Source organism: Chinchilla lanigera, unplaced genomic scaffold (assembly GCF_000276665.1).
Source record: "Chinchilla lanigera isolate Chin_1 unplaced genomic scaffold, ChiLan1.0 scaffold00086, whole genome shotgun sequence".
In the NCBI taxonomy this organism is placed as follows: Eukaryota; Metazoa; Chordata; class Mammalia; order Rodentia; family Chinchillidae; genus Chinchilla; species Chinchilla lanigera.
Window position 1 is genome coordinate 6,068,508 of NW_004955487.1, and position 13,810 is coordinate 6,082,317.

A 13,810-nucleotide genomic window follows, 5' to 3' on the forward strand; every position below is an offset into this window, starting at 1 on the left:
CGTGCCAAGAATAAATAATTAAATAATCTTTGGAGTGACTTTAGGATTTGCTGAACTAGCCAGAGAATCAACCATTGTAGCTTTTAATAGCTGTGTATTTTTATGTTGACAGTAAGCCTGAAACAATCTATAGTATGAGACAGCTGTGGTGTTAGAATTTCTATTTGTAAGTGTATGCCTTATTTATTTTTTTGAGACAGGGTCTCACTTTGTAGTTTGGGCTGGACTTGAACTCACTATGTAGCCCAGCCTGGCCTCGAACTTGCAGAGATCTTCTGACAGTTCTATGTCCCAGCAGGGAAGCCCCCCTGGCTCCCTTTAAAATGTGCTCACCAGCCAGAGTGGTGGTGCATGCCTGTCATCCCAGCACTCTGGGAGGCTGAATCAGGAGGATGGCAAGTTGGAGTCCAGCCTCGGCAATTTAACAGTTTAGTGAGATCCTGACTCAAAATATAAAATAAGTAAAGGGAGCTGAGGATGTTGCTCTGTACAAAGGCACTGGGTTCAGTCCTCAGTCCTACAAAAACAAAAACCAACCAAACAAAAAAGTCCTTATTAAATTAACTTTGCAGATGGCATAGCTGAGGATCCAATGGAGCTGAGTCTGGGGCTAGGAACACACTATGTTCTGGTCCACATGACCAATTAGGAAACCGAGGCGTTCTCTGCTGTTCACACAGAAAACACCAACATTTTCTGGCAGGAGAAGCGCCACCTCGACATGGCGGGAGTTCAGGCATGCTTAGCAAGGACTTCCGAGCCTGCATGTTTGGGCGGCTGACTTTTCGGAGACACTGGATTCTATGGTGTTGCCCGCTGAGAAGCTGCTAAGCTGCTAAGGATATGTGAGGAACAGCAGGCGTGAGGCTAATTTAGGACATTTGAACGGCACCTTAAAGTCTATAAGCCTTTTCCTTCCCTCCCTCCCTTCCTCTTCCTCTTTGCTAAATGTCACCCTACACCCAGCACTCAGCCCGGGTCCTGTCTTGTGTGGCCCGAATGCTGTGCAGGCGGGTGAGGGTGTCCCGTCCCCCATTGGGTCTGCCTGGCCCGGCTGCCGCCGCCCCCTCCTCCTCCCACTTTCCCCAGGATTTTTATGGCCGAGGCTCGGGAGGATGGACACCCGGGCTCTGTTAGCATTTTAAGTTCACGGGGGTCTTAGTGCAGTGTTCTTTGCATGTGGACTCCCACCTGCTTCTGGGCAGGAGAGCCTTCCCACGCATTCTGGCCTTTTCAGGAGGAAGGCCACCCAACCTGACAGCGTGCTGCCCGGTGGGCTGAGTTTGTATTAATTAAACTGCATGCAGATGCTGCTCAAAACTGTGTCTCCCAGTTTCTTCTCTGGGAAGAAATTAGAACTGAATGTAACCCCAGAGCTCCGGCCCGGGTCCTGGGTCCCAGGCTCCCGTGTTTTGCTCCCACCCGTCCCGCTGCTGGCTTTGTCTGCCACCCCGCGGGACCTCCGTGACACCGCGTCTGGCTGTTGCTGTTGGCTGGGGCCCAGGCTGGCTGCTGATCCCATCAAAGGTGCTGGAATGTCTGGGGCAGACCTTTGACCTTTAATCCTTTTCCTTCTGAGTCTGAATTCCAAAGCACGGCCGCTCAGTTCCCGCACCCTGTTCAGAAGCTGTTTCTGTCCGGGATTTTTTTCTCCCTTTTCTACTCTAATAGGAGATGCCCATGATGTGATGTGACTCCTTGGAAGTCCTGGAGGATTGGCTTTGCAGACAGAGCAGTATTATTATTGAGACAGGGTCTCACTGTGTGCTGCATGCTGGACTTGAACTCACTATGTGTTGCAGGCTGGCCTTGAACTCATAGCAATCCTCCTGCCTCAGCCTCCTGAGAGGCTGGGGTGACATGTGTGCACCACCATGCCCAGCATGTGGGCATCTTCAACCAGGTGGGCACTGGAAGCTTATGTGCCTGGAGCTGGGAATTCCACGCCAGCTTTGAGGTGCTTTTGCTACCTAGCTGTCAGCATGGGGCCCGCTTCACTCAAAAGCGCTCCAAGGGCTTCAGTCACCATCCTGGGCTGCAGCAGCAGCAGGGGCCCATGCTCTGCAACTTGAGTGAGGATTTCGGGTTGGGCTCCTGGCTGCTACCCCTGGATGGGTGAGGTGACAGTACAGCCAAGGAGGAGCAGTTTCCTCCGGGTCGAGGGAGGGAGATTTGTATCCCAAACATTTCCAAGAAAAGAAGTCAAAGCCTTAAAAGTGCCCATGTCCGTGAAGGTCCTGCTCTCCTGGCAGGGTGAGGCCAAGCTGTGGGCAGCACTTGGCTGCCCTGAGCTCTGTGTCTCTGTGTGGCATTGTGCTAGGGGCCCGGGGTATAGGGACAGAGAAGGAGACCTGTTCTCCAGGCATTTGGGGATGCCCCAGAGGTCCAGGTCACAGCAGTGATGGAGTGGAGGCCAGAGAGTGGTAGGATTTCCACGACCAATTCCAGGCTCTCCTGGCCACATCTACCTTTTCCATCCCTCCCAAGATACTGTTTCCCTTAAGTAGTTTTCTAAGGACAGAGAGACAGGTCCTGTTCTAGAATGTTCTGGAACATTCTGGAGTCTTCTGGGTCATTCTGGAGTCTTCCGGAATGGCTTTTTTGTGTGTATGTGTGTGCCACACTTAGGTGTGTTGGTTGTTTAGAGCAATGTACAGACACATCCTTCCCTTGGAGAAAAACAGCAATGTGGAGTTTGACAGCTTCCTTGTTCCCCATTTAGATGGTTCACACTACTGATATTTTGTGTTCTGAACTAAGTGGTTTAGTTTAATGGGGAGAATGCCAGCTGGGGTGTCAGGTACTGCTGGGGAACATCAGGCTCTGACATAGCTGTTAAGCTGCTGTGGGTCATTCTCTGGAGCTCTCCAACCCTCAGACTCTGTGAAATGTCTGCATACACCATGGTACCTCACATACAATTTGTTTTCAATATTAGCAGTTGTATCCAGGGCTTCACACTGAGCTACGTCCCCATCTCTTCATACAGTTTTTTATTTTGAAACAAGGGGTAGCTACCTCACTAAGTTGCCCAGGCTAGCCTTGAACCTGCCATCGTCCTGAGCCCTGCTGGCTCAGTCCCCTGGATCCTGGGCTGTTTCCAGGGAGAGGACCCAGATGGCAGCTGCCTTGCAAATCTTCGCCCTTCTTCCCTCCACCCAGGGGGCAATCAAGCGGACAATGAGGAAGAGGAAGAGGAGGGAGAAAGTGGGCTGGAAAGAAACGGACCCTCAAACCCCTACCCACTGGCTCCTCCTCCTGAAGGGTGCTGTACCACGGATGGTAAGTCTCTACTGACTCCCCTTTTATAATTTCACTTTTTCATTTTTTGAGAGAACTCTTGGCAGCCCTCCTGCCTCAGCCTCGCAAGTGCTGGGTCTACAGGCGTGTGTACCATGCTTGGGATCTGCCAGCCCTCTTGGGCACCAGCCCAGCCCAGCACCCATAGCAGAGTGTCCCGCTGGGCCGTGGCTAGACTTGCACCTGGAGCCACAGGCGCTATCCGTGCCTGTCCCGTGTCCCTGGCTCCCACAGGTGGCGCCATCCAGCGGCAGGTGCTACGTCCGCTCATGGCTCCTCCACGCTCTGTGGCGGTCTTTACTGGGTGTGGCTGCTGCCACCGAGCACCATCTAAGGGAGAGGCATCTTGTAAAAAACGATACTGTGTCCTCATCCACCTCAGCCACTGGATCCAACACTGTGTGACTTCTGGCTGGTCCACAAAGTCACAGTGACCATGAAAGGGAAACGTTTTAAATCCATTCAGGACATCAAGGCAGCCAGGACGGCCCAGCTAAAGACCCTCAGGAAAGAGGAGTCCAGAGCGGCTGCAGAAAGCAGCAAGGACGATGGGATGAGAGTGTTCCAAACCAGGGGAGGATTCTGAGGGGATTCCTGGCAATGTGTCTGTCACGGTTACACGTGTGTAAAAAGGTGCACTGAATATTTTGATTACACCTTATATTATTTAGCTCTTGCTCTGGAGAAATGTAGAGAAATGATACAAGAGCCCTCACTGAATGGGGAGCCAAGTGCTCTGCACCTCAAGTGGTGCGTGCTGGGGTTGGAACAAGCCATGGTGCTCGGAGCAGAGGAAGGTTTCCAGACCCAGGCTGAGAGTTCCAGCAAACTTCCTCCAGTGGGACATTGCAGGCTTTGTAGGAGTTTGCCACGAAACGTCGATGGAAGAAGCAGCATGTGGGGTGCATAGACAGGAGTGATGTCACCCCCTTAGGGAACATTATTAATTAGGTGGTGGCCCAAATCATGGCGGGATGATCAGATTGACCTTGCAGGTGCCGTGTGTCCGAGCCTGCTGGCCGACAGGGATGGGTCTTGGCCTCTCGGACTGCTGTTTGGGGACAGCGAGTTCCTGGAGGAAACAGAAGCAAACAGGTGTACGTGGGAGGAGGGACTGTGAGCTGTTCAGGTCCCCAGGGAGGTCGGGTGGACCTCCTAGAGGCTGGGGTGGTGATGCCTGCAGTTGTTCCTGCGTCCTCATCTGGCTGGACCCTGGGAGGGCAGAGCCAGGTAGAGCCCGGCCCTTTCCCTCCCCTACCTTGATAGTTGTGCAAACTTGATAGTTGTGTTTTGAACACAAAATATATTCTAAAGTTTCTAAAGGTACAGAGGGCCAGCATGGAGGTGTGCACCTGTAATCACTATGCTCTAGGAGGCTGAGGCAGGAGAATCCCACGTTCTAGCCCAGCCTCAGCAACTTATGACTTAATGAGACTATGCCTCAAAATAAATAAAAGAGGGCTGGGGTGCTGCTCAGTGAGAAGACCCTGGGTTCCATCCCTAGTACAAAAAAAAAAAGGCAGAGGCAAGTGCCTCAATACTCAGACCTTCTCCATGTATGTAAAATGCATCATAAAAAGTGTGAAATCACTCCTCAATTTCTTACAGACTTATCTTGTTTGGTTTTTTGAAATAGGGGCTCTGTAGCCCAGGCTGGCCTCAAACACACGGTGATCCTCCTGCCTCAGCCTCCCCAGTGCACCCCACTCCTGGCTTGTGTACATTTTGTCATCATTTGCTTGTATATTTTTCCTATTGAGCTTCATTTGCATGTTAATGTGTATTATGCAGTAACACCAATAGATAATTTCTGTGACCTGTGTCCTGCGTAACTAGCTCTGATTTTGTAATTTTTTATATTTCCTCACCCATGTGTGCAGTACACAGTGCTCACACTCCTCTAAGGACCAGCGCATGGATCTCACACACCTTCACTCTTTTCCTCCCCTTTCCCTTCCCCTCCCTCCATCTCTCAGTCCCCTTCCCATTTTCAAAAGATCTGTCTCCCTGTTTCCTATGAGCTCTCTTTTAATTTGCTCTTTAAATTATTTATACTTTGCATTTCTCCTAGAAGAGAAACCACGCGATTCTGAAGCCTGTGTGTCTCGTTTATTTCACTTCACAGTGCGGTCTCCAGGTGCATCCGTTTTCCTCCTCGTGACTCTGGCTTATCCTTTATGACAGAGGAGTGCTCCACACAGTTACGATTTTCTTTCTCAGAATTCATCAGTTTTGCATCTAGCCCAGCATTAAGGGCTGCTCCTGTACTTGCTTCTGTGACTCTGGCTCTGAGCAGCCTGGGCATCATGTGACCTTGTCGTCCCTGCAGGGTTCTGCCAGGCTGGGAAGGACCTGCGTCTGGTGTCTGTCTCCAGCGAGCCCCTGGAGGTCCCCACGGGCTTCCTGCTGGTGGGGGTCAAGTCCCCCAGCCTGCCTGACCAGCTGCTCGTGTGTGCCGTGGACAAGCGCTTCCTGCCGGACGACAGTGGCCACAACGCCCTGCTCGGTGCGTGCCCCCTCTCCAGACTGAGGCTGGTGGTGACCGCCGTGTGGCCTGGGCTGCTTCTGATGCCTGACCCTTTCGTGGGTTGGGGAGCCATGTCCCTGGCCAGGGCCATGTCCTGTGGGGCATGGAGGGCCAGGCCTTTGGGGGTAAAAAAAACTTACTAAGTCCAAATAAGAGAAGAGATGATGTAGATCAGAGGACACTGCCAAGGGGAATAGTGGGTGAGTTCCCAAGACAGGAACCCGCGGCCAGGGTGAGGACGGAGCCTTTTAAGGGATCGAAAGCCAGGTGCAGTGGCGCACACCTGTAGTTGCAGCAGTCCAGGAGGCTGAGGCAGGAGGATTGAGGAGGGTCTGAGGTCAGCCTGGGCTCCACAGGGAGGCGTGGACTGAGTTAGTAAATATAGCTATCTCAGAAATGTGCTCTCCGGGGCACCCTGTTCCTTGTTAATTCTCCAGGAACATCTGCACTGTATCTGAATTCAAACAGTTCCACACTGACAAGGTCGTTACTGGCCTCACAAAAGGCCCCTTCTCCGGGGAGAGTTGTCTTCATCTCATGCTGTTAGGACCGTGCGGGTAGAGATTCTTAGCCTGCATTGGCGGAGGCGGGGGGCAGGATTGCTTTCCTGTGGGATTTCCCCACAGAGGGTTTTAACTCTTTTGCTGCCAATGGGTCATCACTGTAGACTAGAAGGAAAGTGGGGACTATTTTAAAATGTGGCCTCTTCTGTAATGGCCACGGTTCCAGGGTCCAGGTTTGCATGTATTGGTCACACACCTTTTCCTAAGTGGCCACCTGAGTGATGAATGGGTCACCAGGCTGGCCTTGAACTTGCTGTGATCTTCCTGCCTCAGCCTCCTAAGTGCTGGGATGGCAGGTATGCACCACCATACCTGACTGGGTTTTTTATTCTTTATTTTTGAGACAGAGTCTTGCTAAGTCACTACATTGCCCAGACTGTACTTAGTGTTGTGACCCTCCTGCCTCAGCCTTCCGAGTGCTGGGATGACAGGTGTGCATCACCAGGCCTGGCTATTTCTGCCCTCAGTCGTTGTACTACATGGGCCTGTGTGGGCCCTAGCTTCTGATCTTTTGAACAACACAAATTCAGCATGTGCCCCTGAGACTGGGGAGATCCTGAGTTTGGACCAAGTGCCAAGAGTTCTGGGTTCTAGTCTTTCATCTGACCAGAGGGCTCCGAGGGCCCCTGGGCCATGGGGTTCCCATCTGGAAGTGGGGAGTTCAGGGGTGACCACAGCCCACTGTCGGGGGAGCCTTGGAGCCTGACCTCAAGGCCTGGGAGAGATTTGGGGTTAAACCCTTGAGTCTCTTCCTCTCCCATGCTCACCAGCGTCTTAAACCCCAGCTCTGCGCTTGATGTGGCCCCGAGGCCCGCTGGCAGGGAGACTCGCCCGGGGGCATTTATGGGGCACAGCTGGTGTCCGAGCTGTGCATTGAAGGGCTGGAGGGACAGGACGAGCAAGGACGCCCCACGGCAGGGGCTTCCCTGCGAGTGTGTGATGTGCTTGTGCCCCGGGCTTCCTCTTCTTTGGGAGAAGGCATCTCCAGGGCCCTAAATGAGTAAATCAGGGCGGGCCTGCTCTGATCGCCGCCTTCGTCCTGACCATTTCCTGCAGGGGCTCGGTGGGCGGGTGGCCAGGAAGCGGGGGCTTTGTTAATTGCTCTCGAAGATTCCTCCACGCCTGCAGCCCGGCTGGCTGGTAATAACCTCGCTTTTTTCTTTGAAAGCAGCTTTTCCTCCCAGCCTGTGTGCCCAGCTATGTTTAGGTTTCCTGCAATTAAACCAGAGGCTGCTGGGACCAGGTGGTCCCAAACCCTGCAGGGGCTTTTTAGTGACCCATAAACCCGGCTGTGGAATGTCTCGGCTTTCGGAGCCCTGTGTTAGTGGTGGGGGATCCGCTGAGTGGTTTTGTTCAGGAAACCCAGGAAAACACAGTTTAAGTATCACGGTTTCGACAGGAAGTCTCTCAACCAGCTTAGGTGTCAGAGAAGAAAACCAGGGAGCGATCGGAAGACACCATGAATGTTTCATTAAGAAAAACCCATGGCATAGGACACGTTGCCAAGAATGACAGCCTGAGTGTGTTGGAAGGGAGGGGGAAGGTCTGGGGGTATTTGTGGCAATGTGTCTTTTACGGTCATACATTTTAAAAACTATAGACACTTACTGTATTTTTGGGCCACATCTCTTACCTCGCTAGAAGTTTCATTTCTTAGCTAGGAGTCATTAAGTCCTTTGTTCACTTTGAAAGCAGACAATTAAACCTGTGTTTATGGACTGTATAACCTCAAAGGCTGGACATTCAGCTCCATCCGGCTTTGCCCTGGGGACCCCCAAGTGGTGAGAGACACAGGCAAATACAATCAGTAAAAGTCCCTGTCAATAAATCTTCCAACCCATGCCTGCTCCAGGAGCGCCTACCTGAGATCCCAGCATCTAGACAGGCTGAGGTAGGAGGCCCGCAAGTGAGAGGCCCACCTAGGCAACTCAGCAAGACCTTGTTTCAAAATAAGAAATACAAAGGGTACAGAGGGGCCAGTGGGGCTCTCGGGGTTCACCTGATTCCTGGGGGCACCCTCTCTTGAAGAGCAGAGGGACCGGAGGCCACCCTGGGAAGGAGGAGGAGGCACCGTATTTTTGTGTGTCAGCTGGAGAACAGCAGCAGAAGCAGCTGACACACTGGTTAAGGCCGGTGTTTTCTGAGCATTTATCACCTGCCAGAAATTGTTCTAAGTTCAGGTAGAAGTTTAGGTAGCTGGTGTGGTGCAGACATTGCAGTCTAGAAAGTGCTGAAGGCACAGAGGAGGGGACCCGCTTGGTGAGGTCACCCAGGAGGCAGCTGCTGGCCTGAACACGAACGTGCTGGTCCAGCACTGGTGCTCCCACCCTAGCAGGTGCGGGGTGTCAGAGGAAGTGGGGACCAGGGACAAAGATGCTGGGGAGATGCTGGGCCTCCCAGTGGCAGGAATTTTGCTCTGGGTAGAAGCATGAGCCCAGGTGGGGTCCTGCTCCGCAGCCAGCAGCCACGTTCCAGCCGCTGCCGGGCGAGCAGATAACAAGAGACTGGACGCTTGTTCCTGGGCAGTGCCGACCCGAGCCCCGGACTGTCTGGTTCGCCCCTTCCTCTTCTCCCCCTTGAGGGTTTTTAAAAGCAAATTCCAGACATTGTGTCATCGCATGTGTAAATATCCCCTGCATGTCTGTCTCTACAAGACAAGGGCTCTTTGTTGGAAGTCTTCTGCCAGTTGTGGCTCAAAACTTGGACAGCATTCTTTCAAGTGCTCAAAGATCCCGTGTGTTCACATTTTATCTTATCTTATCTTATCTTATCTTATCTTTCTTTCTTTCTTTCTTTCTTTCTTTCGGTTCATTGAAATCCAGACCCAGTTAAGTTTCTCTTAAACCAATTGCTTGGTTCATCTCAAGTTTTTCTTAATAAATGTCCTTTCTTCCTTATTTTTCCTTCATAACTTATGTTTTTAAGAAACACTGGAGGTGTTAAAGTAAGGTGGTCACCACGTTCTAACTTAAGTTTTAGAAAACACTCAGGGATCATACACATAGTTTTTTTTTGCAGTCCTGGGGACGGAGCCCAGCGCCTCCCCAGTCAGCTGCCTTCTCCCCTCCGGCAGGTTTCTCGGGGAACTGCGTGGGCTGCGGCAGGACGGGCTTCTGCTACTTTACGGAGTTCTCCAGCCACATCAACCTGAAGCTCAGCACGCAGCCCAAGAAGCAGAAGCACCTGAAGTACTACCTGGTCCGTGACGCACAGGGCGCGCTCACCCAAGGGCCCGCCATCTGCTGGAAGGGCGCTGGTGAGGGCCCGCGCGGTGCCCGTTGGGGCAGCGGCGGGGTGGGGGCGGCTGTGGGGGACGGCTGTGATGAAGCTTAACGCTGCACACATTGCCTTTCCCGGTGCAGGCGCTTGCCGAGACAGCGACAGAGTTATTGCCAGGGACATTTGAAGGCTGACAGAAACCATGCTGTGCCTCTTCGTGCCGAGTGGTTCTCAGTTGTCAGTGATTTTTGTCCCCAAGGGACAGGGGTTTTTTTTAATGATTTTTTTTTTTTTTTTTTTTGGAGACAAGGTCTTGCTATGCAGTTCAGGCTGGCCCTGAACCTACTATGTAGCCCCAGCTGGCTTTGAACTCATGGCAATCCTCCTGCCTCAGCCTCCGGAGTGCTGGGATGACGGTTGTGCACCCCTCTCCTGGTTGGAATCTTATTTCTATGCAGTCTGCTCACCTGTGGGAGAAATTCTAGATTTGGAAGTACTGTCGTGCCTGCGGCAGAGGAGCACATGGGTGCTCACATCGCCTCTTCCCCTTGCAGAGTTCAGAAGCCGCCAGGCCTCCGCCAGTGTGAGCTCCGGTCCAGTCCTCCTGCCGCTGGAGGGCTCAGGGCCTCTGACTGCCTTTTCTAGCGAGCCTGGTGCTCCTGGGTCGAACCCTGGCATTCCAACGGGCGCACAGCGGGCAGGTGAGACGACACAGCAGCCGGGGCAAGGGGGCTGCACAGGCCAGTTCACTGCGAGGCCTGCCTGGCTGCAGAACAGGCAAAGGCAGCCGGACGTCATGGCGCATGCCTGCAACCCAGCACTTGGGAGGCTGAGGCAGGAGGGTCAGCGAGACCCTGTCGCAAAGGAAAAAAAAACAAGAAAAAGAAAGCAAAGGGAGGCCTTGCTTTGTGTTCAGGTCAACCTGAACTCACTGGACCAGCGCGTATGTGCTGCACAAACAGGAGTGTGTGTGTGTGTGTGTGTGTGTGCGAGAAGTGTGTGTGCACACATGTGAGCAGAGATGTGCATGCATATGTATGTGAAATGTGTTCTGTGTGTGCATGAGCAGATGTGTGTCTGTACAGACGCTCATGTGCACAACCAGGTGTGTCCACGTGTGCACAAGTGCAGGCATGTGCAATGTGTGTTCATGTACAGGTTGCACAGACGGCAGTGTGCACGTGTTCATATGTGCAGGAGTGTGTGAGCAGAAGTGTGCCTGTGTGTGCATACATGTACCCTGGATATGCGTGAGCAGGCGTGTGTATGCGTGCTTGGGTGTGCGTGTGTATCTGTGTGTGAGAGCACAGCTGCGTGTGGCTTGTGTGCGCGCATGTGCATGCCTGTGTCTTGTCTGGGGGGCAGAGTCCCCCGCCTGCAGCTCTGGTCCCGCGGGACGTAGGGTCCGCTGGGTGGTAGAGAGGAGAGCCTCGCCCGCTCTCGCTGCTGCCCGGCCCCCTGGCTCCTCTCTCGCCTGCAGGCTCGGCGCTGTTCTCTGAGCAGTCCCCTCCAGCAGCCGCCCCCAGTGCGGTGGTTTTCAATGGCAGGGACTCCCCCAGGCACCAGCAGATGGCGCGGAGCAACCTGGTGGCGCTGGCGCGGCCCTCAGCCTTAGGTAATGCACCACCTGGATCCTAAGCCCTGGGTGGGGGCCTGGAGCTTCCTGGGGTCCAGGGCTAGCGGGAGTGGGGGGAACTGGCTGAGGTCAGCAGTACTGCGGTCCAGGGTCTGCACCCCATATGGGGGCTGCTGAGGCCTGCGTGGGAGGCACCCCTTGTGCCGAGGAGCAGCGAGAGCCCAGGCGACAGTGAGTGAGGTCTGTCTCTTGGGCCAGTGTCAGGAGGGTCTGGGGCTCTGGGGACACTGAGGAAGAGGGTGGGGAGTGCTGAGGAGATGCTGAGCAGGAGGCAGAGAGAGAAGTGGGAAGAGCAAAGTTGGGTGTGGTGCTGCATACGCCTGAAAGCCCAGCGCTGTGGGAGGCTGAGGCGGGAGGATCTCAATTTTGAGCTCAGCTTAGGCAATTTAGCAAGACCCTGTCTCAAAATGAAAAACATAGAAAGGTCTGGGGGTGGAGCTCAGTAGGCTGGGCAGGGCTGTTGCTGCTGTCATCTCCACCATGCCCGGCCACCCTTCCCAGCCACTGGCCACTGTCTGGGTGGAAGAGGCAAAGCAAGGCCTCAGAGCTGGTCAGGTCTGGACTGGAGACTGTGTCACCCCTGTAGGAGCAACCTGCATCCCGGATTCCTGCCCTTTCCTTTCCAGGACTGAGTGCAGGGCAGCCTAGTGCCTGGAGACTGGGCCTCTGGCTGTGGGGACCGAGTTCTGTGTCCACGGCTTCCTCCCTGAGCTGAACTGGGGTTCTCCTGGCCCACACCCAACCCAGCAGAGCTCTGGGGGTCTTGGCAGCCCCTTTTTGAATTTTTTGAGGCAGGGTCTCATTAAGTTGCCCAGCCTGGCTGACCTTGAATTTGGAGAGCCTCCTGCCTCAGCCTCTTAATGCACTGGGATCCGGATGTGCACCACCCTAGCCAGCATGCTTTTAGCTTTTGATTTTTGTTCTGTTTTAGTTTGAAGAAGAGGGAAAGGTCATCTGGGGCTCCTCCAGGGCACATTAAGCTGCTGTGTGACTCGGGGTGACCGGTCACTAGTGAAGGGATGGACCTTCACATCCCTTCTGGAGACCTGCGCTTGCAGCAGAGGCCCTGAGGGACAGCAGTCACTGGCCCTGCCTTTGGGCTATGCAGCTCCCTCTGGGGCCCCTGCTTTCAGGCAAGGGCTCAGCCTGGCTGCTGGTTCAAGCGCCCGGTGTGGGTTCCTGGGCTGTCCATGGGCTGTGGCTTGGGACCAGGCTCCACCCAGAGGGACACTGAAGGAGCTTTGGGGACCAGGGCATGGTTTTTGGGGTCTCCTGTAAGTGCAGTTCCAGTACTGGGCCTGCTACTGTGTGGAGGTGGCGGCTGCTGGTCCAGCTTCCCTTTCTCGGAATCTGGATCCCAACTGAGCTGCCAGAGTGCAGGGCGGAGCAGCACCGCCCCCAGTGGCTGAGCTGGCTCATGCAGGGCGCTGCTTGGTGCTGGGTGAGGACCTCTGCCAGGCCTCAGCCTCAGCACAGGGCTTCCTCCTGATTGAACTTTCACAGTAGCTTTTAGTTAATTAACTAATTAATTTATTTGGATGCAGGGTATTGAACCCAAGGCCTTTGCATGAGGTTACATCCTCAGCGTTTTTTGCTATTTTTAAATTTTGAGACAGGGTCTTATTAAGTCACTAATTTGCCCAGGCTGGGCTCCAACTTGTGACCCTCCTGCCTCAGCTTTCCATATGAAGAGGCTCAGGCAGGAGGATCGCCAATTTCAAGGCCAGCCAGCTTGGGCAGACCTTAGTGAGACCCTGTCTCAATAAATTATACAGGTGTGGGGTATAAAAATCCATAAAAAATGCTGAGTAAGTGTTCTCCGAATTAAGGGAAAATTTATTGAAGTTCATTGCTAGCTGCAGCCTAATCCATGCTCTGAATGTTTCTAGGGATCTTGTCAAATTCTGGGCCCCCCAAAAAACGCCACAAAGGGTGGTCCCCAGAGTCCCCATGGGCTGCAGATGCCGGCTATGCTCAGGGCAGCGTGAACAGAGCTAAGTATGGTGAGTGATCGCGGACGAGATCCAAAAGCCACACGAGCCACGGTGCTGGCAGTGTGTGTGCACGTGTGTGTGTGTGTGTGTGTGTGTGTGTACATGTGGGTGTGGGTTGGGGGTCATGCAGGTGGCAGACTGGGCAGGGCACAGAGGCCCCTGTGTCCTCCGAAAGTCACTGCACGAAGCTGAGGGTGCTGCCAGGCAGGTGCTGCTTGGTCCGAGAAGGAGTGGGGCAGCGTTGGTGTCACACCTGGGCAGGGTCTGTAGCTGCACTTTCCCAGCTGCGAAGTCCTGAACAGGTCAAAAGGTCTCCCTGTCATGGTCACTGTGACTCTGGGGAAGAGCCAGAAGTCACACAGTGCCGGATCCAGGGACTAAGGTGGATAAGAACGCAGCCTCATGTTTTTAGAAGCCCGACTTTCTGTTGGGTGGTGCTTGGCAACAGCATTCACTGTATTTTTTATCACATTTAGTAAAGATCTCAGGAAACAGGACCCCAGAGCTGCTGCAGAAAGTGGCAAGGATGGGGCTGGGGATTTAGCTCAGCAGCACAGTGCCTGCCCGGCAA

At 53.7% G+C, this 13,810-nt stretch overlaps 1 protein-coding gene across 12 annotated transcripts in view; it reads left to right on the forward strand.

Annotated features, from left to right (window-relative positions):
* The window catches only part of Greb1 (growth regulation by estrogen in breast cancer 1), a 79,942-nt gene that overhangs the window by 35,734 nt on the left and 30,398 nt on the right, over window positions 1–13,810 (forward strand). For all 12 annotated transcript variants that reach the window (XM_013504387.1, XM_013504393.1, XM_013504390.1 and 9 more), the window contains exons 3-8: window positions 3,163–3,282; window positions 5,630–5,806; window positions 9,464–9,646; window positions 10,164–10,310; window positions 11,090–11,224; window positions 13,135–13,248. In XM_013504387.1, the coding sequence (XP_013359841.1) occupies window positions 3,163–3,282; window positions 5,630–5,806; window positions 9,464–9,646; window positions 10,164–10,310; window positions 11,090–11,224; window positions 13,135–13,248 (876 nt within the window). The remainder of the gene's footprint in view (window positions 1–3,162; window positions 3,283–5,629; window positions 5,807–9,463; window positions 9,647–10,163; window positions 10,311–11,089; window positions 11,225–13,134; window positions 13,249–13,810) is intronic.